This window comes from Pyrgilauda ruficollis, unplaced genomic scaffold (genome assembly GCF_017590135.1).
Source record: "Pyrgilauda ruficollis isolate IOZ18807 unplaced genomic scaffold, ASM1759013v1 scaffold62, whole genome shotgun sequence".
Lineage (NCBI taxonomy): Eukaryota > Metazoa > Chordata > Aves > Passeriformes > Passeridae > Pyrgilauda > Pyrgilauda ruficollis.
Window position 1 is genome coordinate 2,602,814 of NW_024527933.1, and position 27,825 is coordinate 2,630,638.

Here is a 27,825-nt window from a genome sequence, read left to right on the forward strand (position 1 = left end):
ATTAAAATGATGAGTATGATGAGGACACTCCTGCCCACAGGGCAAGAAGAACTTCTCTAACATATTTTGCAGAGATGAGATGGAGTCGGTGATCACTTCAGACAACTGAAGGTTATAAGAGGATAAAGCTTTTTAAATTTATCAGCATTTCTACAACTTTCAGATTTTCAAATAGAAGAATGTGTTAGGGAGAATTATGGTCAAAACCTGAGAGCTATAAAAACATTCATTAGCCCTGGAAAGTGGTTTTTATCTGAAGAAAGGAGAGCTGATATGACCAAAGATGACCAAAGTCAGAATGTGACGTTTTCCAAGTGCAAAGCAAAGAACTCTGGACTCCCCTGGTTTAACAAGGGTCGTGTCCAGCTTGTCCCTGGAACATGCCACCAGTTCCATGCTGCTGTCCAGACACACGTGAAGGATGGGGTGTGTGAATAGCAATGAGTGTCATCTATCATCACCAACAAACCCTCCTTGCAAGGGGCAGCACTCCCCACCTCCAGTCCATGCAAACACCACCCCAGTTGGAGCAAGGAAGAGCTCTAGAAGCAGGGAGATGAGCTGGCTGTACCTTAACATGCCCAACCCCCCACCGGCAGGACCAGGAATGTTCTCTTGTATTCTTCTCCAACAAAACAAAGCTGCTTTTACATATTACAAGTCTCTAAAGAGTAATTTTTAAATGGTTTATGAATCGATCGATAGCACCAGTATAAAACGGAATGGTTCAGGAGCCTGGTACAAGACAACTTCCAAAACTATTTTGCTACTGACTGCCTCACCAAACCCAAGCAGAATAATACTGCTGAAGCATCTCCCATTTTAAAGAAGCCAGCTTTACCTGCAGTGAATATTTTATACCTTTATCAATAAATTTAAACCAAAGTGATAATGATTACTCACACTAGGCCTGATCCCACAACCTTTACTCACACAAGCAGTCCCACAGGATTTTAATATCACCACCTCAACGAATAAGGGTTTGCAGGACAGGTTTTAAATTATTCATATATTCACAGATTTTTAAGACCAGAAGGGACCATTATGATCATCTAGTCTGACCTCTTGTATAACAAAGGCCATATGACTGGAGCCAGTAATACTTGCACTCGCTGAATCATCTGTAGTAAAATCAAATTGTGTTTAGCAAACTTCCAATATCTATTCAAATTTTTCATGAAAGAGAACTGAGATGGTTTAGAAAGTGGCTTGGACATACTTCCTCACAGTTGAACCCAATTATTCCTCTATTTCTATTCAGAATTCTTCTGACTTCTGGACACTGGCTTTTGGTGTGGTTTTCACAGACTCCAAATTCCAACACTACCTCAGGTACTCTCAGGCCAAAATCAAGCACCTCCTGAGCTCCTTCAAAACATTAATTGCCAGTTAATTACTATTTGCTTTCTGCACTTTTACCACTCCTGCCCTGCACCATGACTTCTGAGACACAGATATCATAAGTGAAAAGACATTCAATTAATGCTATCAATGATGCACAAACAGAAAACCAAACATTTCCACCGCAGCTCTTTCCCAGACAGGATCATGTGTAGCAGCTACTTCAACCATAATCTTAAAGACAAAAATCACCAGAACCACTTTTCTACATTTTCTAAATTACTAACTGCTCAGCCTTTCCCACCCAACTTCATCTGCTCCTGAAAGGACAGCTCTTTATTTAAATTACTCTCAAGACAGGTTTTATCATACTGTGTGTGCAACCTGTAAGGTAAAATGTTTATCCTCAGATTATGTGCAATTCAGAAATATCCAACTGGATTACAATCATCCCTGTTCAAGCAGCTCAGTCCCTTAGTGCACACAGACTTTCCAAGACAGGGGGTTTCTGCTCCATTAGTGGCCAGCACTGTGTAACGACTCTCCAATCACACAACTCTCAATGACACAAAGAAAGAGCTTTCTATTTTTCCCTGTGTGCAATGTTTGCACAAAGCTCATAGACTTTGTACAAGAAAGACCATTAGTTTCTATATAAAGACTGCCATAAAAGTTTTATAGTTTATCTATAAATGTATAAAGATTGTTGGTTTCGTTATAAACTCTGTTTCAATGCCAGTGGAAAGAAAAATTACCAGCAGAATAGAAGTAGCAATCTGCATAAGTACCAGCTTGCAAGCACGCATACCTCAGCCATTCCTGGAGTAATTAACTGAACATACAATAGTTCATCAAATTACAGACAAGCCATCATACCACTGAGAGCAGCTCACAAACAGCAACCATCACAACAGCATTTTTCCTTTCCTTTTCAGATGAGCTATAAAGATTAAAACGCTCAGGAGCCAAATGATGCATTACTCGAAATAAAGAAGTATTTTAAAATGGACTGCATTTTCCATGGTTGTCTAATTCCTCCTACATCTTCCATTGATTGTTTTACTACTTCCTATTTCCATATATTTATACAACAATTATTTACTGTACTGTTTCTGACAGAAGTTTTTATCTTTGCTGCAAACTTCCTTGTCTTTAAATTAACCCAGGAGAGCTGTTAATCTTGGGATTAATCTTCAAAACAGTGGACAGCCAAAATTCATGTGGTGACCTGCCATGGATGGTGTTTACAATACCCCAACAGCACAGGATTCCACCTAAACAACATTAACTTCATTACTAACTTTTTATTAGGAACCCAAGGCAGAAAATACAGTGATACAGAAGCATTTTTCTTGTATACTTCTATCTACAGTGACTGCATTTTATAAAGAAAAACTAAGAGTTCTCATCTGGTTTAAATTCTGAGGTCATGCTGAAAATCCAGCACTGGAAAACTGTTGCTTATAATACCAACAATTGCTGATTTCATGCTAGGTAAAACCACAAACACATACATATACATTTTGTTCTTAAAAACTATTATAAAACAGCCCAACAAGTTAAAACAGTCTCATATTTTAAAATGTATCTCAAGACTACTCCAGTGTCGCTCCTGCCATTCAAAAAAGCCTCATTTTACCCATTTCAAGAGGCCTGGAGCAATCATTAGCATTTTCTCCCCTTGGTAAGGCTCCTCAGTTACCTTGTCTATGACATTTTCTATAAAATATTCCCTTATACAGTTATTTAACAGATTTAAACCGCAGATGTCATTGTGGTCTGAACATGTCAAAGACAACTTGAGGGAAAAAAATCAGGACACGCAGAATTCACTTTGTCAGTAATTACAATCAAAATTCCTGCAATGTGGCTGGCCTGCTCATTACTTCCTGACTTTGTATCAAACCCCTTATTTACATTTCAGATTACATTCTTCATGAAACAGTAAGATCTATCAGAGCTGAGAGGACTGAAATAATGAGGGAGAAATATTTTAATAAAACGTGTTGGGTCTGCATTACTTCCGTGTCAGAAAGAAAGGTTTCTTCTGTAGCCATGGATCATTTATTCTGTCTCTAAATGAGAAGCAAAAGATGAAACTGATGAACTTTTACTGCCCATTTGTCTTTAGCAGACAATTAAGACAGAAGATCAAAATGGATTATCATACCACGCAGACAACTGGCCCAACAGTAATACATCTCCGGGACCACAGATTTGTAACTCTCTTTTATCCCTCCCCTTTCTTCTTACTCCTTTTTCCTCTCTAAAGGCAATGCTGGCTTTGTGGCTCAAGGGGAGCCAAAAGGCTGGTCATCATTATTCAGTCACAGATGTCAATCTAACCTCCCTTTTTTCTCAGTTTCTAAAGCAGTGAGGCACAATAATTTGTGACAGATTCTTTTACTGTAAGGTACAAAGAACACACAGAATAAAACATCTAGCAGCAGCGAGGGTCTCTGATCAGATGTGCTGGTACATGGGAAATACAGTGTATGTAAAAACAAGCACCGAGAGTTTAGATGAATAAAAAAAAAAACTTGAGGTGTTTTTCCTTTTTTTTTCTTACTAATAAGTGCTTTACCTTGTGTTGATTTAACTCAAATATTCCTTCTGGATTAAATCATAAATGTTTGATTGCTAGAAACAATTTTTGCCTGCACTAACATGCAGATCATCTCTCTCCTTTGCATACAGAATACACACAGAAAAATCAAGGGGTTTTTACCATGGATTTTCATCTGCAGTGACTTGGCACTTCCACATTTTTTTTTCTTCCAAAGAATAATAAACCAGAAGTTTTAAGAAATAAACCTAACTTGACTGATTTGCAACTTCTGTATTTTCAGAGCTCTAAATCGATAAGGACAAACATGGATGTAGCTCTTCCTCTCTGGCTCACTTGAGTGTTCACAAGTGATTTTTAAAATCTAAATCTGTCAGCTCTGGACATGTTCTCCTCTTTAAGAACATCGAGCTACCAGGATCAGAAAATATTCCTTCCGTGCATCAACAGGAAAAATGTCTTTGAAATCTACTCAAATCTGAGAAGTTCAGCCTCGTTTCTTTTGCTTTCCCTTTAAGTTCCATGTGCAAAATATCTGACAAAGTAAAACCCCACCCCAAAACCACACAAACACAGTTCTGTGTTTTCAGGGGGTCTGACATCAGCGATTGGAAATTCTGACTAGAACTGGGTGAACATCTTACGAATTTTTATGAGCCTCTGGCTCCTCTGAGTTTCATTCAGTCTTGCATATTCACAGCAATATAATACAAGTCTAAAACCATTTCCAGCAGAAGAAAGGGGATTGTTAGGAATTTTATAGTCAATTGTATTCCAAGGCTCTCCTGTAACACCTTGATCCTGGACACAATTGACCGTCCCAGCTCTGGAGGACCCTCCATTCACTCGTGATTAACCTGAGACACAGCACTGCCAAAAAGCAGCTAGTCCTCACAGAAATCCAAACTGAGAGAGCTGTTTATTAACAACTTACAGACCTACAGTGGCAATAAGGATGCAGTTCTCCAAAAGGTTTAGTTCCATGCTACTCCATGTGTACAGCAAGTCCTAACAATGAACTAGAGAGAAAAGCAGTCAGGTAGTTCAATAGGTGCTTTGAAAAAAATACTATTATTACAAAACCACCCAGAAGGCCTGGTCAAGGTCCCACTGCACACAGTGATTACAGCCAAATACGAAACCATTTGTCTTGGCTGTGGTGAGCCGTCACAGCTAACAATTTGTTAAATGCTTTAGTCTAAATGCCACTAAATTTCACATTGTGTGAAAACATAATTAGAGGGAAAGGATCTGAGCTAATATAGCTATGCTGACCCTAACCTGATATCACCCAATTTCAGAGACTCATGGAGACCAAACTTATTGTTCTATTAAACAGCTCCACCATGCCATAGCTTCAGCACTTGCCAGGACTGGAGGTGCAGTCACCCACGGCACACCAGCCCAGTGCTGAGCCTGGCACTGGACACGCAGAGCTCCCCCTGGCACTCCAGAACAGCCCAAGCTCCAGCCCAGGCCACTCCCGATGGCACAGGCAAGGACAAGGCAATTTGGAGGTGTTAATTCCTGAGTCAGCTAGAGATCCTGTGAAAAATTCCTAATTCAATCCGTGTTTAAACCAAATGATAAATCCCTATGTGTTCTACCCACACATTTGGGCTTTTATACCATCTTTTTGAAGCAGACTAGAGACTGCATGATCAGGCAAGAATTTAAAAAATGTGCTGTAGTGCCAGGTGCCCAGTTAAACACAGCTATAAACCTCAGACAATGCAGAGAGCTCTGCCAAATGAACTGCGGCTCTGGCACCTAAAGGCAAAAAGTGAAATTTATTAATCAATTTTCCTTCTCGCTCTCATGTTCGCTGGTAAAAATGAGATTGTAAACCAATCTTATGAGATCCAAATTCTTCCGTTTTCTGCTTTATGTATAAAAATGTTTTTATCCTTCTGCTTCTAATTACAGCTTCTTTTTCTTTCTAAGAATGCATTTATCTCTTTCAGTAAAAAGAGCAGCAATAATATGTTGAACAACCCTGAAATAAATTTTGTCATGTAAAAAATTAATTACGCATTCCAAACCTGGTCACTGTAGCCCTCTGGGAATTGCCTCCGCACCTCAGGATCTGTAAATAATTGACAGATAATATTAATTGGCTTTGGATTAGTGAGCAAGCAGAGAATCACACATTAATATTTGATCAGAAGATGATAGCAACCCTGGCAGGGGATCCAAGGAGGGCAGCTGAGGCTGCTGTGCTGATAAGAGCAGGGAAGGACTTTTCAAGGCTCTCCCTTTACCCTCCTCCAGACAGAAAAAAACTGTACATAAAACACACACAAAACACATGAAACCAAAAATGTCTGTGTGTACACACACACACACACACATATATATAAAAATTACTTTTTAAGAGAAGCCATGGTGCTAGACTGAACTTCAGGCTGGTACTTGGGCTACATCCTTCTGGCTGCAATTTGCCATCTGGGCTTATCACCAGGAATGGTTACCCAATGATTTTGGTTAAAATCAGACAGCCAGTCTTGCCACCTCCAAGCACTGTGTTAATTTATCTCCATGGACAATTTTCAGTGATACCAGTTTACAAATCCCTCAAAATTACTTTAGACTTATGTTAAGATGTGCTCCCTAAAAACCCAAAAATATTTATCCAGAATTGGAAAGAAGCAATTAACACAGTTCTGGAACCTCTCTCATCAGGAAAACAAGTGTGAAACACTTCAGAGTAGCAAGCATTCAAGACTGATGCAACGTCCTTACTCCTTTGGCTGTCAGAATAAATAATATGGTAGTATTCCCTGAGAAGTTATCTTAAATTTAATTAGAGATGTTCATAAAACAACAGAATATCATGATTGAAATTATTTATACGACAACCTATTTAAAACAGATCTCTTCAAAGCCATCCATTTTTCAAAGGAATACATCGGAGAAGGCCACATTCCATTCTACAAAGATAATTTTTTAATTACAAACACCAAACCATATAACAATCAGGCAAGAGTTCAAAATCAAGTTCAATGCAAGAACAAACGAACTGTATCGTGGCAGCATTGCCCTTCGGTGCCAGGCTGGGTTTGTGCTGCAGACACAGCCCCAGGCTGGGACACACCCGGCTCAGGAGCGAGGGGTGGCACGGGCACCTCCCCTGCTGTCCCACAGGTGCCAGGCCAGGTGCCAGGCTGGGTTTGTGCTGCAGACACAGCCCCAGGCTGGGACACACCCAGCTCAGGAGCGAGGGGTGGCACGGGCACCTCCCTGCTGTCCCTCAGAGCTGCCAGCCCAGAGTCCCCGAGTGAGGAGCTGGGCCATGGTGGCTCTTCTGCCAGCAGGTGCAAACTCCTTCTCAAGGTGTACTCTGTCCACATGAGAAATTCAACAGCCTGGGACTTTATAAATTTTCCAGCTTTACGTTTTCCAGACAATCAGACGCTTGGTCTGAACATTTCACTGTGATACATATACAATAAATCAAACTGTAGGGGCAGGTATCAGCAAACCCGTCTACATTAGCACAGCAAATCAGAAACAGAGAGCAAGGGATCTCCTTTTAAAGCCTTACTTGGAAAATTCTTCAGCCTAGATGCAGGTAAGTGAGCAAAGTGTCCAAACACACAAAAAGATGTGACCAGCTGTGCTGCCATGGGTCTCCTCTGCACAGTTAGCAATTAACAGGACAGTACGGCTTCACACTTCAGCACAGCAAGCACAGCATCAGTGGTAAAAGAAACTATGCCACACCTATGTAGATGCATATTTTTAATTAATTTTAAAATTAATTAATAGAGGTCAAGATTTCAGAATTTCACCAAGGAAAAAAGAAACCCAAATCAATGAAAGAAACACATTTGTATTGCTGCAGACATCTGTAACAGTGTCTGAACATGAAACCTACATTTCTCCCCCTTCTATTGATCCATTGCTCTCAAACTTATTATCAATATATATACACATACTACCACACACAACATTTTATCATTTACAATTTTCTTAGGGAAATGAGGAATTCAATTTGACATAAATCCCAAGTGTGTTTGCTCTAAACACATTTGTCCATAGATGGCAAACCACATTCTCATTCTTGAAAAATCCAACAAAACAGATTAGCCATACAAAGTAATTTTGTGTGTGTGCAAACATGTATTTTTCCTGTTTTCTTAGCATCTTGAAAGCCCTTCTGTGTTCCTGGAGCTCCCTGCCATGAAGGACAGCCCAGACAAACCTGCTGGAGTGTATTTAAATGAAGCCTGAGAGCCCCATCTCAGCTCCTGGTGCAGAGCAGAGGTCTGTGCAGGGCTTGGTGAGACTCCAGCATTCCCAGCAGCTGAATTCACCCTGAGCAAACACATCCCTGTTCCTGCCTCTTGGTCCCACCTGAGGGAACTGCCCTGTGCATCACAGGGATACAGCTTCTCCACAGGCCACTTGGGCTGACACATCTCACAACAGCATCAGGATGGCTAATCCAGACAAACTGCAACACTACAGGTAAGAAAAACACTCTACAGTAGCCTGGCAGCCACAGGTCCCCATGTTTTCACAAGTCCTTTCTATTTCAGATTGGGTCAGCTCATCACCTCACCTTTTAAATGGTCTGGGAATATTTACTAAACTTTCACTATCTTTATTTGGAAAACACTACACTGGTCACAGGGGAAAAAACCTACATCTTATAGCTTTCATCACTGCATCCATTCTTCACTGTTAACCCAGTGTGAATTTCAAAGGTGTTTTCAACTACACTTACCTACACAAGCATACACAACAGAGGCATATTTAAATTCTGCATGGTCTGCCATGAAGTTTCAGGAAGCCAGACCATCCTGACTACACCAAGAGGACTGACATAAATACATACAATAGTGGCCCTCAAGATATCTAACTTTATGAAATATAAGTATCTCTAAACCAAACATTGCTATTATACTATTCAGTACAGCCAGGCTCTCCCCTGCAGCACAAGTCACCCAAAAATCAGAACAGACATGATATCCAAATTATTCTGAACAAAAGAAAACAGTCAAACAGATAGAGGCCAAGCCACCACCCAGGACTCAGCTTTAATCAGCACCACAAGTATCAGTGAAAACTGCTTCAGCACTCATGTGAAATATTTGGCAAATACAGGAACAGAAATGACTGTCAACTCTGCCTGTAAAACTAAAGTAAATTGGGAACTTCAAACACTTTTACTCGCAGTAATTTGTTTTGCACAGTGCATGCAAACAGTTAGATGTAGCTCCATTGTAGTTGTAGACAGTAAGAAAGCCCTTTGCTACTCAAAACATAGGGAACGCTGTTATTCCAGGTACTTAACAGGCTTTCGAGTGAAATGATGCAAAGTAAACACATGTAAAATACTTTTTTCAAGTTCAGGAGAGTGGAATCTATTTGCTGACATCAGAACAAGGGAAGAGCCAGGCTGAAATCCCAACCAACCTCTTGCCCAGCTACAGCAAAGCATCGAGCTGAAGCCTTGCAGTCACCTATAACTTAACAGAGCTCTGAAAGCTCAGCTGAGAGCAGGAGGAGACCTTGCACACCAGGAACAAGCACAGTGCAGGTTAACCTCCAAAAGGAAAAAGGCACAGGCATTATGGAGATGTTTCTCGAACTAAACTTGTCCCAACCCCGAAACAAGAACTCAGTTTGTGCCATACGCTGAACTCTTCTGTTGCTGGTAACCTAGAATCTCCTGTTTATCTTCCATTGCAACTGGTTTTTTTTTTATTTTCAGCTCACAAAGATCAAGATCCACACAGTTTATGCCTAAAGCAAGTGCTCACAACTTCCCTGAAAAACAACTCAAACTTCCCTGGAAAACAGCCATCCATGAATATAAATACATGCTGAAATACAGCAGTGGAAACTTTAAGTTGCAAGTGTAAAGCAGAAAGAATACAAGCAGTAACATTCCAAAATAAAGCTAAAATACACCATCCCGTCTGCAATCTGCCCTTCTTGTAATGGCACAAGAAATACACATATGTCACAAACTTAAACTGTCTGTACCAAGAAAAAAGTCGATTTTATTCCTAAGGCTTACACTCAGGTTTAAATTGTTAACCAATGGCACGTTGTATCAGTTTTCTAAGATCCATGAGTGACTTCAGTGAAGCCAGAGTGGGCTCACTGACCAACCTGCCATGCACCACTGGAACCTCTCTTCCCAGAGGATACAGCTCCATACAAAGCAGCTGCTGCCACAAAATCTAGGCTGGCCAAAGACCAGGAGCTCCAGCAGCCCTTGTTACCCACCAGGGACAGCCTGTCCCCGGGAGGACCAGTTGGAAATCCCCGTAGGAAATAGGTTCTGTGGCTATTTCTGCAGCAGTTTCCCTTACAACTATTTTAAGAGGTGGTCTGAGGGAAGCGACTGAATCACCTCCCAGAGGAACAACGTGGGGTTATTTTGGAAAGGGGTGAGCAAAGCCAGCACTCGTTCTTGGGGACAGAGAGCAAGGCTCCTGCCCGGGCACTGCAGCATTTACAGACTCACCAAAGGGCAGCACAGAGCACAGACCCCACGCTGGCTGAGTGCAGTTCTCATGGATAACACATCCAGATTTTCCCTCTGGAAGTGGAGATTCCACGTCACATCTGTGCACATTACGTAGAGCACTGCATTCATTACTCAAACATATTCCAGCTATTATTGTTAGCATTTCATTAAACATGTGAATGTTTCCAAGTTGTAAAAGCTATCCCTGCCTCTCCATACAGGATCTTGTTTAACAAAAAGCCAAGTACAGCAGAATATTGAAATTAGCTGTGAACTGTATAATCCCATTGTTCAATTTCATGGCATTTAAGACAGTACCTTCCCCTCCACACAAGTCTGGATGTTAATCCGTGCTGGAACCTGATTTAATTTTCCAGATGACAGGATGGGAACATGCTACAATGGCATATTAGTGTAACTATGCTGCTCTTTTACTCACAACTTTTCTTACGTCATAAAGTGAGGAGTTTTGCTTTTAAAAGACACATGCTTAATTACTTCTACAAACAGCACAGCTCAAACTGGTCTGTATTTGAATTGTATGGAAATTATAAGACCACGGAAGTTTTCAAAAAATTACCAGAAAATACTTCCCAGAGTAAACCATGCAAACCCAATATAAACAAACTTGTTTTTTTCTGATAAAAGTCAGCCAGTTATTTTATACTGGCTACAAATAAATCATTTCAATCCCAAACTGAAAAATATAGTGAAACTTACTTCATTTTTTCTCCTAACTAATTATTTACCTCATTCACTTCTTTAAGGTCCTTATAGATGCAATCCCTCTAAAATGAACTGGAATTCCATTCAGAGTAACTTTTAATTTCAATACCCACTACACATTCTCATCCTTATGCAGCACAACTAAAAAGCAATGCAAACTTCTTTCCAAACCTCTGCAAACTCCTTGGTGTCCTGCACTCAGCACAGCCGAACACTCCTGCTTGCCCCTAACCTGCTGCAGCTCAGCCTGCAGATACCATCTCGCAGAGGGGGAAGCAGGGGAGGAGGGGACAAGGCGGGGATGGGAGGAGAAAATGTGGGAGAGAAAAAACCTCCACACACACCAGAAGACAGACACGAAATTTCAGAACAAGTTCTGGCATAAAATGCATATGGAATAAAAATTTCCATTTTGATTTAACGTGCAGCTTTAAGCTTTCAATCCTTTCTTTTTAAAGTGCACTTTATTCTAAAAGTGTGCAAGTCAGAAAACAACCAAGATGAAAAGAAAATTTTACAAGAAATCACCCCATCACACAAGGCCACTGCCAGCACCACGGTGTGGGACACTGATGTCACCCCAAGGTGTCACTGAGCACAGCAAGCACCCGCAGCAGGTTCCACACTCAAACACACAACCCATGTGAGTTTGTAACCAACCTCTTCACCCAGCACATCACAGTGCAAACAAACATCCCAGCCCAGGATCCAGGCCGTGTCCCTGTGTTGGTGGACACGGCCCTGCAGCGAGAGAACCAGCCAGGACTGGTGCATCAGCTGCTGCGCACAGGGCCACGGACAGTCCTGTCACAAAAAACAGACCCCTAAGCTTGCCTCTCTCTCTTTAACAGAACATCTGGAAGTCTGCCCTGCAAGTGCCAAATATCTCACTGGTAACATGAAAATGCTTTTCACAACAGTTTAATCTAGAAACATAATATAAGGTTTGTAACTCAGACACAAAATGCTGTTCAGACTTCAGTAAACTGATGTGAAAGCAGAAAAGACTGAGAGCAAAGGCAGTATAAAATATACATCATAGGAAATAGGAAGGAAGGGAGAAAACCAGAACAAATTAAGCAAATCACAATGATTTCCATAATTGTTTTTATATTATTAACACATCAAGAGCCAGAGGGGCAGTGAGGAACAAAACTTTCCTTGGCAGTGTTCAGCAACATCTTATATGTGCTTTTAAAAAAACCCTTCCAAAAAAAAGCAGGTTAAGTTACAGATTACCTTGCAGATTTTTACTTAAGGCAATATACAGCTATCCAGAATGAAGAGAGGTAACAGCTCTAACAACACAAGAACTGGCACAGGTTTTCCAGAGTTACATCTGTACATGTGGGGTGCACACCAGGTTTCTGATGCCCTCACTCCAGGTTTGTGATCCCCTCACTCCAGGTTTGTGATCCCCTCACTCCAGGTTTCTGATGCCCTCACCCCAGGTTTCTGATGCCCTCACCCCAGGTTTGTGATCCCCTCACTCCAGGTTTGTGATCCCCTCACCCCAGGTTTCTGATGCCCTCACCCCAGGTTTCTGATGCCCTCACTCCAGGTTTCCAGTGCAGGCACAAGACCAGCAGCAGCTCTATAAGCCATTCAGAGTAAACATTAAATACGAGACTTCCACTGTTTCCAGCAGATAAACCAACTTTCCATCTAAAGGGGTCTTGGTTCACTTTACAGTCCTGTTACATAAACAAAAACAATGCTCACGTCTTGGATAAGAAGACAGGAAAAACACTCACTGCCTTTTACAAACAGAAGAGGCTCCATTGCTTTCCTCATCAATTATTCGGTGTCATGTCAAGCTGTTGAACTGCCCGCTTGCCACGTGCAGAGCATTCAGTCAGACCCTCTCCTAAGGCAACATGCTCCACCTTAACTGCTATTATTTACTCCCTTGGACTCTTATATGGAATGGGGCCAGGTTTAATCAAAACTTTACTAATTCTTTTAATGGAAGTTGGGAAACAGTTGTGGTGCAAGCAGTGTGTTGAAAATATGAAATCCAATTGGGGAAATATCTCCCTGTTAAATCCTCAGGTTCTTTTGTTTCACCCATACCAAGATATTGGTTTTACAAAACCCAGTTGTATAAGGATACAGATTAATGTCTATTGCTACCATTCTAAACTGCTAAGAGTAGGGAGACATTGGAAAGCATAAGATGTCTTCAGTGACCAGCAAACTCAGAATTATTTCTTTACAAAGAAGAGCAGGAAGCTTTCAGTCGAGATTAATTTTTAAACTGCTGATACTGACAGAACTAAAGCTAGAACTGTAAGAAGGGGATGCACAGTATAGAGCTAAAACTAAAATAACAGAGATCAAAACCAGAAGACAAGTACTTATTTCCAGTCCTGTTTGTTACATGTTTCTCCCATCTTCACTTGAGGTCTTCAGATCTTTTCTCTGCACTGGTTAATGACTTTGGTGATACCTCGAGCCCACATTAAAGCACGGTTGATGAATCTTTTGAGTTTGCTTTACTGTGCACTTAAGGGGATATTTCTCTTGATAACCATCTGTTCTTCAACCAACCCAGAAATGAAGTATCCCTGCAAATCGAAGCCAAACTCCAGGAGTCCTGCAAACTGCAAATTTTGAATGAATTATATTTTAATTTTTTTTTTTCCCTCTGTAATTTTAGTCAGCAAATTATACAGCAGCTGAAACTTGCAAAAAATATAATTAGGTAAAATCGTACTCCAATGGTCAAGAAATCCACAAAGCCTGGCTTACAAAATGAAATACGAAGTGTTTTGAAACATTTCACAGGCTGCCTGTAATGATTATACAAAAGAGTTTAAATGCAGAAGTTGAATGGGAACACCTACTTTAAGCAGGCTTTTTTTTGGGTTTAATAATTTTTTAATTTATTTGTGTTTGATCAGAGTATTTTTTCTCATAACCTTTTTGACACTCTATAAATTTAATAGAGATGTGTTTTAAGTGCTCAGGCCATGAATACTGAATTTGTTTCTCTCCTGCCTCTTTGTATTTATATTCCGAGACAGCGGAGTTGCCTGGTGACAGTCTCCCCACTTCCACAGCAGCTGGCAAGCCCTCCTTGTCCTGGGGATATGAAAGAATCAGTTAACTAATATTTCAGGCTCTGATTTAAATGTGACAGTCTGGAAGTGCCAATACCATGCAGAGCAGGATTTACAAGCTAAGATTTTTCTAAAAGTCTCAGAAGCAATAAAGAAAGAAAACTAAAAAGACCTTTATCACATCTAGCTAACATGCAGCAAAAATTAATCCTGATTAATTAATTAATCCAAATTAGTGCATCATCTAGAGTTTAACAATACCAGACATAAGCAGTAATTGTCTAAATCTGTTAACTTAGATTCTCAGAATGCAAATTCTCAGGCTAAGACCAAAGCAACCAGAGCTTTGACAGCTTAACAAGAAACAGTCACCTCTTTAATATTTACAGGACATGTATTTCAGATGGCTTCTTGATGCCTATCTGCTGGCACTTCTGCTGAAGGGCCAAGCACACACACCCAAAACAATTTCTCTAAGCTCACTTTGTGCAGCAGCAAAAATAAAAGTTATATTTGATAAAATTAGAGCATATAGCCAACTGAATTAATACCCAACTGTATTAATTAGCATACTAAGCACCTTCATTTAAAAAATCCTTATTCAATTAATTTTACAAGAAATTTTTATGTAATGATACATTTTCTACTTTCCTGTGTCAACTAAATAACTTTTAACTTGGTTGTTGCTCTGAAGAAAACCAGAATTAACATTTTAATTTCATATTGCTTTTTAGCAATAGTGTATTAAAAGAAACTTGTGCAAAACCACAATGTGGCCATGGAAATCAATCAACTACATTACAAAACCTAAAGGAATTGCTAATGAAAACAAACAGTATTTTCCAACACACTGCCAGGCTTTTCACTACTAGAAAATACTTTGAGTTTCATATACATTTTCCAAGCTGTTTTATTTTTGTAATTTTTGGGTTTAGCTTTAGTGATAGTTTGACCATTTAAATTTGGTAATAATCTGTATTTTCTATGTCTTAGAGAACATTTTACATCTGTTTGACTTTTTAAAAATTTCTTTTCAAACTTTACCAACTGCAATAACTTCAGATAGACATATTGTCAGAGAAATACATAAAGCACTGCAGAAATACATTCATTGCAATATGGATTGCTACACATCAGGTTTAATCTGAACTGACTGAAAAAGGACCTGGGACAGAAGTGTTGTAGCCAACCGTAAGTTCTTAAAGTGTTGTACTAAGAAAGGAAAAACAACAACCCTTCTCTTGAGCAACTGGATAATTGCCTGAACTACAGAGAGAAACCTTCTTTGTTACCCATGCAACAGTGAATACTGATTTCTAAGCCTCAAGCTATGTAACTTTCTAATTCAAACTCTGACCCCACGTTCATACTCCCAATATTGATAGTCTCCAACTGTTCCAGGCTCCAAGTGCCCGTGTGCTCCTGCAGCGGAGCAGCACCGCTCCCAGCCACTGCTCTGTCACCAACTGCACTAATTCCCTCAGAGAGGAACCTCCAGCACAGCAACTGCACAGCTCACAAAGCAGAGCTGCACCAGCAGCTGGGGCTTGATGGCTTCTGTTAGTGCACCTCTGCTTAGTGCAGGATGCTTTAGTGATCTGTATGGCACTGAAACAAAACAAACAACTCCATCAAAGATGAAACCCTGAAAACCTCGCCCTCCATTCCATTGGTCCCTGCAGTGGAGATGTCACTGTTGGGCACGTGCAGTAGGATAGAGCTTATCTACCATACCAAAAATGTGATGCACCCATGTCCTTACCAACAACAGACAGCCAAACCTCACGGGCATTTCCGGGCAGCTGATTTCACAGTGGTGCTCTGCTTGTAGCTTTTCTAGTGCAGACACACTTAGAGCTTCACCCTCACTGCACTGGTAACCCCAGAAACCTGGGCTAAGAAACAGAACTGACCAAGGGTTTCCAGGGTCACCAACGCATTCCTGAGCTTTGAGGTGTTGCAAGTTCATATATTAAAAGATCATACATAAGCACTAATTATTTTACTGGGACCCTTCAGTATTCAGCCTCACCTTTTTGTTTCAGCCTGAGCCATGCAACATGCTCATCTCAACGTACCACTCCTATTAGTGCTGCCCATTTTTTCAAAATGGTGAAACAGGAAAAATCTGTAAGAACAGATAAGCTGGAATCCAGTTTAAAAAAAAAAACCAAAAAACCAGAGATTGGTCACAGTAAGCCTCACCTAAGCCTGCAGCACACTGAAGTCCCATGAAAGCCTTCAACCAAAGTATGAAATGGGAAGAAAGTTTGTAAGAACAGGAAAAGCATACAACATGCACCCCAGCAAAACATTTCCGTGGAGTCAGAAATGATGACAGAAGTTGAACTTCTTGAACACCATTCAAAACTTAGTGGGGGTGAGGGGAAGGAGGTCCTAACATGGAAAAATACATCTCATGGAGCTAATGACCGTGAGATGAAAGAAAAACAAAATCACTCCGTGTTCAGCTGCTCAGAATGACTTCTCTCTTTTGGAGGAAAGTTCATTAACTGGACAGCATCAGGCAGCACAACAGAGCCATGGATATATCGACACTTGCGGGACTGACCTAGTTCATGGCTGCAATGCTTTCAGCTACCATTAGCAAAGCTCACTGTGCTGTGTGCAGTGCTGAAACAAAAGCAAGGTCTCTGTGAAAGTAAGTTTAGCACATTTAAAGCAGTGCTGTCGGCTTGAAGAAAAATTTGGTTTAGATAAAGAGGAGTTTGCTGAAATTCAGTGCAGCTAGACAGGAAATCTATCATCCTGCTAAAAAAATTTAAAACATCTCTGCTACTGTAGAAAAGGCAAGGGTATCAAAGGGATTTTTAACCACAAAAAATGTTTTCAGATGCTTGATACTTCCAAGATGTATGAGAGCATACATCCAGCTATCAAAATGCTCCTGAAGAGCAGAGTAGTCCAGCTCTGAGCAGGAACATTTCATAATCACATCACAGCCCTGGAAATCAGGTAGATATAAACCCAGCAATTTCACTAATTTCTCTTCTCTTTCCCTTGCCCATCTTTAAGAATGCACAAACTCCCAACTAAACTTTCAGCCCTTTTCAAAGCTCTGCAGATTCGTTTCAATCTGGTCACCCTTAGCAGCAGATCTGCTGAAAACAATCTTTTTCCTTCACTATCAATTCCAAAGGTAATCTAAAACTGTAACTTGAATCCACTTGTACAAACTTCACAGGCTGATGATCCAGGCTGTGCTGAAGTGCAGCTGGCCATCAACTCCAGGAGTGGGATGCTGGGGGAAACAGCTCTCACAAATCTGACAAACTAGAAGGAAGCTCAAGAGCTGGGCAGCTCTTATCACACACCAGCACACCTTGAGCAGTACCTATTCTGTTCTCATTTTTTCATTCCATGTCTAATTGGGATTCTAAGCTTTCTGCTCCCCAGCTGCTTTTTCCAGGTCTGAATCTGTACTGCTGTTGTTCTCTCATCAGAAGAATTTCAAGCACCAACAGGTAATTTCTAAAAACTCTCCTTTTTGCTAAACTCTTATTAGCGCTACACCCAAACATGCTTTTTTGAGAAGAGAAATTAATTATATTTACCACGATTTACTCACTGAAAAATAAACATAAATCCCTAACTCTAGTACCACAACATCAATGCTCCATGCCATAATTGTTCCACAGAGGCTCCACAGCCTTTTCTTAAGTGATCAAACTAATGATGAAGTTTTCTCCATCTTTTTATATAAGTATATATGTTTAATTTTTAAACATGAAAGATTAAATTAGAAGTTACCCACACAAACACAACTCCTTCTAAAAAGGCTCAAAACATTGTATTTACATCTGCAAGTACTCACGTTGTTACTACAACCTTTATAACTGAGCTTAGGTTTGCTTCAAACAAAACAGGGTTCTCAGTGATAGAGGCCCAAGAAAAAGCCCTGCATACAGTTAGTCTACAAAGAATTAACTGGATTAATTAGCAAGGGATTTGAGAAGCAGCTTGGAGCTAGAAAACCAAAACACTAAATTGTTTAAATACTTTGGCAATGGATCAAGGTTTCTAGGCAGCCCTATGTTCCATTCTCTCCTTTTTTTTTTTGCTCGGTGTTTTAACACATTTAACCTGACGAGGTACTTTTTCATGAGATATGAATGACACTGTCAAAATACCAAAAAAGAAGATGTGAATTAAAAAATGCCACAAGCTGTTAGCAATTCTGCCAACATGTATGAGCCCAGGCAACATTAATTAAAAATCAATAGCTTAGGACATAAATAGCTCTTATATCTGTTATAGTATATCTCTAACATAACTCTTTATTAAAGAAAAAAAAAGGGGAAAAAAAAGCCAGTGTCTCTGCTATTATACTGACTGAATTGACCACAACAAAGCAAAGGAATAAGGCAAAAACCCTGAGCAAAGAAACCCTTATGAGAAAGGGAGGACAGGCATATGAATGATTGGAATGCTTCAGCCTTGCACTATCATTAACACATAACCGGCTGGAAACAGCCACACTGCAAATACTTGGAGCACAAGTTACCAGGAAGAACATTCCATGTTTTCAGTGCTAATATGATTCTATACAAAATCCTTCTTGCCAAGGAAATAAAAATAACATGCACATCTTTCTGTCAGCTAGAAGTTTGTAACTTGTATCTTCCTGAGTTTACTAATCAGTATTTTTATTCTGCATCTCAACTAAAGATTGTCAATTCTCCAATAATTATAAAATAAAGATGAGAAAAAGCAGGAAATTGCACTCCACCTTCATTTCCTTTAGCAACACCATCTTCAAACTGAAGTTACATTAGCAGGCATCAAAGCTAAAAGACTTAAGATTAACTAGAAACTTAAACCATGGCTTTCAACAGCTGTTTTCACACTTGGAGAGAGCCAAACCTTTGAAAGACTCAAATCCATTTTCTAACACAATATCACATAAAGTCCACCAAGCTGCATGTGCAGTTGGGGTCTGTCATAACTCCCAGACAATCATGACAATTGAGATGTCTGAAAAGTTTCTAGAGAAAATTAACATGAAATAGAAGATTGTAAGATCATACTGAAGATTGTAAGATCATACTGAAATGGAAAGGCTAAGCTCAGTTTTCTTTTTTGTCTTAACAACTCCTGCTTTATTCAATGATTATTAATGATGTGCATATCAAATGCTTCCATCAAGACACAGTGGTCTGTAATTAGTGATGAAGAATTCAAAGAAATGGAAACATTTCACTGTGTCAACTGGAGTTTGAGTCCTACCTGTACTTCAGCACACTCCTACTTCTTCCCATCCCCTTGTCATAATCCCAACTCCCAAAAATTTACTGACTTAAGTGCAGCACAACAAAATCAAAGGTTCTATTCATAAAGCACAGACACCAAGTGTCAGGACAGGGAAACAGAAGACTCCACTTTTCACAAGATCTTTTCTCTAACTTTTCATTGAGCTACAGTCAGAAATGATGTATTTTGTTCTGAACTGTCCCAATTCCATTCCAACTATTGCCAATTCCAGGTAACCTTGTTTAAGGTGCACTGAATACAAGGTTTTGTTGCTGCATTTGATATAACACAATTCTTCATCTAGAAAGTTAATTATGCAAACTTAATTTTTAGTAGGAGAAGTACACTACAACACAAAACTTGTCTTTATTAGAGTTCCTCTAAATAGAATAAATTTAAATTCCACCAAGTTCCCCCAATAATGCTTTTTGTCATTGTAAAAATACAAACTAGCATTTTATTAACATTTCAACCATTGTCTCCATGGAAGGTTCAAGAAAACAAAACAATTCCAAGACTTTGTTAAATCATCTGTCTCCATTTTACTTGATCATTATAAATAAAACTGAATAGAAGATGCACAAGTAATTTGTAAACTCTTTCAAAGGATGTGATTTACATTTTCCTTCTACAAAGATGAAGATCTCCCCATAACATGCTCCATTTGTGTTAAATATTAAATTAAGACAGTCATACTACATATATGGCAAAAATGGAATATATTTTTGATATGTTTTGGAATTACTTTCAGCAGTCTAATGCTGTTTATAATACTGGTGCAAATACTGCCACCAGTAAAGAAACAAACATTAAAAAGGTGTCCTTTAAGCTTCCCTTTAAGGCATCTACCATAATCGTATAATTTGCTCTGGACATCATTAAAATGTAAAGTTAATGAGGATTCAGCTGAAAACAGAAGAAATGTAACCTATTTTCAGGCAAAACTTCTAACACTGCAATCAGAGGGAAAACCTCTTTGATGTCTCTTTGTCTCTTCTCATTAATTTTCTTTTGGTTTAAAAAAACACAAAGGCTGTTTAAACTAAAAAATGCACAGAAGTTTAAACATGGTAATTATAGTCGAGCTGCAATGAGGTCATTAGGTTTTTAAAACTTTGAGATAAACAAAATTGAGATGTATGACTATTTTAAAAACATGTCAATACTTAATTTTAATTGTCCATGTGATTGATACCCACTGTATTCTAAGGACTTGGTCTAGATACAGAATTGTTTCAAGATGATTTAGTGAAGGACAGAATCCCATGGCCAGGGTAGAGCAAAGCAATCAAGAAATACATCAAAATGATAAGCTGTAATTACTGTATTACTGGATGCCACATTTACTATTTCTAAGTGCAACAAAACACACTTTTGCCATCCATGCAAGAGAGATGGCAAACTGTGAGATTTTACTACTCTTTACCTCTATGGCTCATTAAGGAATTAAATACTGAACAAGTTAAATAATTCTATTTACTCACTACATCTATTCTTGTTGATGAACACTGCCAAGGTACACACAAAGCTGCACACTTCTCCTTTAACATGCTAATTCTTTCCAGCCGAAAATACCTTAAAGAGGTATCTTTAATTACACAATATTGATGCACTGTGATATACTGTAATGGTAGATATTTCTAGCAAATAATTTACAAGTAAATTTTCCTAAACACAAACTAAAAACAATTTTTACCACTACTGCCTACAAAAGAAGATGATGGATCATCACAAATAGACAGCCTACCAACAGGAAACACCAGCAAGCTGACTCTGCCTCTGCCAGACTGTGGTGCTCAATCAGCCATTCTGTCTTCACATTTTCACACTTGGTTTGAGTCTGCATTAAGTATTTTTGATAGGTGTTTCTCCACAGAGTGATAATCTGGTTTTAGAACCTCTGGAACAGAAGATCTCAAGGGTCTCCAAAGTATCTTATAGATAGAAATTAGAGTCCTTTACTTAAGGGGTGCAACATGTAAGAATCACTTCATGAAGAGGTCACGCTACCCCTATTGATATTCTGAACTACTATGTAGTTTCAAAGTAAATGATTCTTCAAAGGAACTAAATATGGGATTGAGTTAACACCTGTAGAATGCAATGGGAATTGTGAGTCTAATTCCCTTCACCAGCACTTGAAATCCCAGCGCAAATTCTAATGGTAGACACTCCAGTCAGGAAAATTCCAGGTTCAGGAAAAACTCTCCAGACTATAACCAATTCCAGACAAGATATTATCAGTATGAGTTGCCTCTTCCTATCCCTCTATCCAAGGTTATCATCCTTCATAAGGAAGCCAAACTTCCTTGGTTTCTATTTCACCCTTCCATTAAATAAGTTATATTAAAAAGTATATAAAAAGGTGTTTCCATCTTAAAAAAATACATAAAAATAATCTTCCCAAGAGCCAAAAATCTGTCAGCATCTGGAATTTTGACAAATGGTTTACCAATCTTGACAGCCCAAGAAGGACCAAAAAATTGCCTCTGGTAGCACAGAAGGTGGAGTTTAGGATTTGTTTAGATTTGATCTTGGGTTTTGACAACTGCTGAAGTAAAACAATAGCCTTGCATTAATTTTACACTTACTTGATAATAGTCTAACCTCAAATCACCTCTTTTAAATTCCATTTCAATTTATTTAAAAAAATCTAACACTCAAACCGCAAACGAACAGAAAAAAAACAACACAAAACAAAACCAACAAAAACCACAGGAAAACCTAACAATGTCACTTTTTGTTCATGACAAAAAATACCACACCAAAGCAGGCAGCCCATGCCTTGGGCACTCCGACAGGCCTCTTTCTGAATTCCAGTTTGCATTCTCTTCTTGCAAGGAACTCCCCGTAACAAAAAGAACCAGCAATACAAATAGATCTAGTTCATCTTTCACAGCCCCAAACTTGCTTTGCCTGAGTGCTGCTCTTGAAGCACTCTAGTGCTCTGCCACAGCTACCAACCTACACAACAACAGACTAAAGACAGACACAAATTCTAAATTCCAGTATTTCCATTGAAAACATTCATAGGAAGCATCATCCACCTGGGGATGGACTTAGGGAACCATGCTAACTCCAGGGAAAGGAACCACTCAAAGTCCCTGTTCTGAAATCTACAGGGAGTCTCCTTTAAAGTCATTACTACTTTGTTTCTTTTTCACCTGAATGACACTCGAATTGAAAGTCCTTTACAGCAATGTCTGTATCCAGGTTAACTACAGATGCACTAAGCTTTGAGTGTTAATAAGTTAACACTCATTAACAAGATTACCTGTTGTGACTGAGAACATGGAAATGCTTATGACTGAGAATGAACTAAAGTTTAAACTACTCCCTTCAATAAAGTCACACACACATATACCCCTTTAACATCAACGTTTGGACTCTGTTCAAAGTACAATCTCTTTGCAGTTACTGGCATGGCAGCCCTGTTCTTAAAGCTCCACAGTAAGAGAGAGTTAATTGCAACAAGTGCTTCACCAAATTCTTAAACGCTGAAATCTTAAAAGTTTCGGTAATATTGGGTATCTAAATTGAATCTCTCAAGAACTCTTTAAAAGGAACAACCACTCAAATTCATCTATAAATTCAAGGAAAAGTATTGCTAATGAATGAAAATAATTTGTTAGAATCACTAGAAAAACCCTCCCTTAAGAAAGTTTCAGTTTAGCAGTTAATTCCAACCTGCAGTTAAAAAGGCACTAGCTGTCAGTCAGTTTTCTCACCCAACTCTATCATGAAAAGAAAAACTGACAGATCACAGGAGCTTGCCTTTGTAAACCAATTCGGGAACTTTCATGCTTCTTATTTGTTAGGTTAAAGGTTAAATTGCTGACCTCTGCCCTCCTGCTTAGCAGCCTTTCCCTTTTTCTGTAAAGCTTTATTTTGGGGCTGTATTTACATGGATTAGTCTCTTTTCACGCTAAGAAGGAATCTGTTCACAGCCAAAGCCTTAGTTCTGGTTGTACAAAAAGCAGTCACAATTATTCAGCAGCAGACAATGACCATATTGTGGATTTACAAAAAAACCACCTCAGCCATGGCAAGTTCTGTCCTTGCTGCACAAAACAATAGAAGAAAAATCTTATCAAGCATTCAAGAGAAAGCAAACAAAGCAGGCCCACTGTGAACTTGATGAAGATGTCAAGCTCCTTTAAAAAAATATAAATCAACAAAAGAGTTTAAAGTCTTGTGAGTGAGACTTTCTGTGCTGAATTTTTCTGTCTAGTTAAACAGTGCCAGCATAGCAATATACTGCAGATTAGTAAATACTTGTGAAATAGGAAAGACTGTAGGCAGAAGTAGTTAAAGCATGAAGCAAAAAGGCCAAAGAGCTCTCTTCCCACAAAACAGCTCACAGCAACAGAGAAACACTCAGTTAGATTTGATATTACTGGTTTGGGGGTTTATTAAATCTAGTACTATCAGATAAGAATACACCTAAAAATGTGTTAGATAAAATGTACGATGACTTGCAAAACGACAGATTCTAGTATTTTGTTTGTAAGGTGAGTTTCTCTTCAAATTGAGTTCTGTATTTCATTTATACTGTAAAAACCAAACTGTAAACTGTCTTCACAGAAAACAGCTCAAACTGTGCTATTGACTTACCCTGACACTGCAGTCCCAGCAAGCTCTTTGTTAAAATCTTCCACCTTGTTTGTACTTAGAAGCAAAGCAATCAAATGGAAACAGAAAAACAAAGCAGCAGCTTAGGAGAATTACAATTCCCAAATACCACCTACCTACTTAGCTTTGGTTACTTTTCCAATCCTGCTTTAGGAAGTTGGATGTAGCAACACAACACTGTAAAGATGGGATAGGAAAACTCGTGATATGGCAATTCCAGCCCCTTCAACACAAAGCCCTTATTTAATGGAAAAAGACCTGCATTCTGCACTTCCTTTGATATTTCTAAACCTTCAAAATTTTATCCATTTCTCAGTACAGAATGGGCATATTGGAACCCATAAAATGCTTTCATCTTAAAAAAAATAAAGGGTGCTCTGAGAGGTGCATGGGTAAGATTTACACCCCTTCGAATGACCAACTCGTAACTTAATCCTAGTCCAGTAACTTTGCTTATGTTCAAGAAAATCCTTCATCAGTTTAGGAGGCATTGCTCTGCTATGTAACATTATAATCTATGACAAAAGATAATGGTAGGGAGCAGCAGCATGTGTGACAGAGACAGAAAGCTGCTAGTTCTCTCTACCTGTGAAAGTCCTACCACAGAAACCACAGTGACAACTGCAGAATAATTTTAAGGCCCAAGTACATCGTGACTTCTCCCAGTAGAGTTAAGGACTTCGATTAGTTTAAGTTATACATTTGTGATCTACTGGGGAGGGGGGGAGGGAGGGAAAGAGCTATTACAACCCAAGGCTAGAACATGAAAAGTAAAGAAGGAAGTACTTAAACTACTCACAAGCTTCTAGTAGGAACAAGATTAGTAGTACATGCTACTCTAGGAGCCAATTCAAATGCAAATTTCATCCTTTCACTCAAACAATGATAAACTACCTCAGAGTTAATAGTTTCCTTCTAAGATTCATCTCCCTTTTCAACTTAGCGGTATGTTTTCGAGAAAAGAAAGAAGCACATGGAGAGTCTTACAGCAAGACCTTTTAAATTCTGTCATAAAAGAAGTAGCATAAACTACATTTCCTTTCCTAATCCAGTGAACATTTGTTAAACTCTAACATACTTACACTTTGTCCATGCGGTCGCATTTAGGCTTCTAACTTACCATGGTTTTTAAAAAAACACTCAGAAAGAAATCCTTTAGCTGTACTAAACCATTTCAGCTTTTTCCTTGAACACACAGCAAGAATTTATGCTACACTCACAAAAAGATGAAAGATGAGGTCCTTGGAGAGAAAGGCCTTTTGGCACACTACATGGTAAAGCTACAGATTTGACATACTTTTATAATGTCTGCTTTGGCAAGAACACAAAAACCCCACACAAAAGCATGGTACGTCCTCCCAGACAGGGGTGTAGGGGGTGTTTTACTCTTGTGAGCATTTACTTTCAAATGCTCTTACTTCAGAGACTATTTTGATCGGTTACTTTAGACTAACAAATTCTCTTTTGCTATATGAACAGTTTGACAGTCAGACTACAATTCTCCTCACAGCCCTTTCTAACAAGAGAGAATCTTTGGCTGAAGTCCAGCAACAGCCTTAAATTTGTCACATCCTATTTTTGATGAATGATCTGCAGCAGTTTTAAGATCATAAAGTGCTTTGAAAGTTAAAAGAAAAATTTCACATGTAGTAAGCTTTCACTTTCTTTATAAAGGTATTTAAACTAAATTTGCTAGGAGATCCTTTCTACTTCTGCATCTCTAAAAACCCTCACAAAACAATCTTCTGGCTGAGATTAAAAACATAGGAAATAGTTGCAATGCACTTCTCTACAATGTGTCAATAGCATAGAACTGGATATCTAGGAGTGCTTAAGTGAGCTCAACCAGTTATCTTCTGTAAAAGAAACAGTAAAAGTTCTTTGGAATTTACTACCTCAGCTTCTGTGAAGTTTCAGTATTATGAAATGCCACAAGAAATACAAAAATCACAATCTTATAAAACGCTTTTTTCCTTCCTTTACACAGAGATTAAAAATAGGAAAAGAAATCCAGTAAAATAGCAGTAGTTCATAAAAAGCTTTTAATTATCCACATCATGGAACAATTCCAATGCATGAGAGCAGATCATGCACCAGAGACAGAAAACTTATCAGTTTTACTTTGAGCCAATATTTTCCCTAGAATATTTCATTTTTACAATAAAACCATGATTATTTTTCCCTCCTTTTCTGAAAGTAAATGTGTGGGAGCTGGTGAGAAGCATTATAATTGCAAAGTTCCTATGCTTGACGTACTTATACCTGACACACACAACACAGATTTCTCACTAGATAAACTCCATGTACTGTCACTGTGAAAACACAAGCTCTGTTCCAGTTTGCAGCTTCTCACTTTTGGGGAGGAGGCTCCAGGCTCTGGAGCAAAGCACCCCTACAAAGAGGAAATCAGGGGAGAGGAGGCCTCTAAGGATGAACAAGGAGCTCCTGGACAAACTAAATACAAACAGGCAGCTTCCAGAGGGTGGAAGCAGGGAAACGGTGTGGAAGGAATGCAGAGGAGCTGCTTGAATAGCCAGGCATCAGGCTAGGAAAGCTAAAGCCCTACCAGAAGTAAATCCATAAATTCTATGAATCAAATCTTAGGATCATAGGATAACTGAGGCAGGAAGGGACCTTGGGAGGTCTCTAGTCCAACCTCCTGCTCAAACACAGGTCAGGTGTGAGGTCAGACCATGTTCTTCATGGTTTTAAAGCAGTTCAGTCTTGAAAACTTCCAAGGATGGAGATGCACAGCATCTCTTGAGTGGCCTGGTCTAACACTTGACTCCTCGTGGTGAACAGGTTCCCCATATTCACTGAGATTGTCTCTTATTCAGCCTGTCACTGCCCCTTGTCCTCCTGCCATGCATCCCTTGGCACGCCTGGATAGCTCATCCCGAAGAACTCCCGGGGTATGGAAGGCTGCTGCTCAGTTGGGCTGACCAGGCTGGACCAGCCCAGCACTCTCGTCTCCCCACAGTGAGGGGTATGGAAGGCTGCTGCTCAGTTCCTGGAGCCTCCTCCAGGCTGGACCAGCCCAGCACTCTCGTCTCCTCACACTGAAGTGCTTCAGGTCACTCACCACCTTTGCAGCCCTCCACTGAACTTGGTCTGGTTTATTGATGTCTTTTGTGGAATCCAGAACAGATTTTTCCCTTCTGCAGTTGACTGTGAACTTCGAAATACATTAAAGCTTAAAATTTCAGTTGATACTTCACAGTCACACGGAAGCATCCTTTGCTACTTTCTCACTTTTCCAATTTGCTCTCCCATCCCACCATGGCTGGGGGAGCAGGCGGCTGCGTGGAGCTGAGCTGCCGGCTGGGGTCAATGCATGACAGCTACACAAACTTTCCAATGAGAAAATGGAGGCAAGTTTTACCATCCCACAAGCCAGACCATCCCCCACACTAGGACAGTTACAGCTTTGGAGCAATTCTTTCTCCTCAAGACCAAGTCAGAAGACTGGTACCAGAACTAAGAGCATTCTAAGTATCAATAGCACTATCATACCTATTATACTAGACACAAACTTCAAAAACAGCTGCCTTAGTTAATTTTGGGACCAATAAAACAGGGAGAAATAGTTTTAAACCTGCCTGATAATGTGTTTCTTACACAACTTTTATGCATTTTACTTTTCTCAACAGTAGCTGCTCCTTGCCATGTAACATACATGCCCCGACTGCAAAAAAAAGAAAAATTAATCTACATTCTTAGGGTTTTGGCATGGAACAGACAGC

At 39.5% G+C, this 27,825-nt stretch overlaps 1 protein-coding gene across 7 annotated transcripts in view; it reads right to left on the reverse strand.

Annotated features, from left to right (window-relative positions):
- DENND1A (DENN domain containing 1A) overlaps positions 1 to 27,825 on the reverse strand; it is a 148,920-nt gene that overhangs the window by 113,448 nt on the left and 7,647 nt on the right. For all 7 annotated transcript variants that reach the window (XM_041484011.1, XM_041484015.1, XM_041484013.1 and 4 more), the window contains exon 3: positions 5,950 to 5,993. In XM_041484011.1, the coding sequence (XP_041339945.1) occupies positions 5,950 to 5,993 (44 nt within the window). The remainder of the gene's footprint in view (positions 1 to 5,949; positions 5,994 to 27,825) is intronic.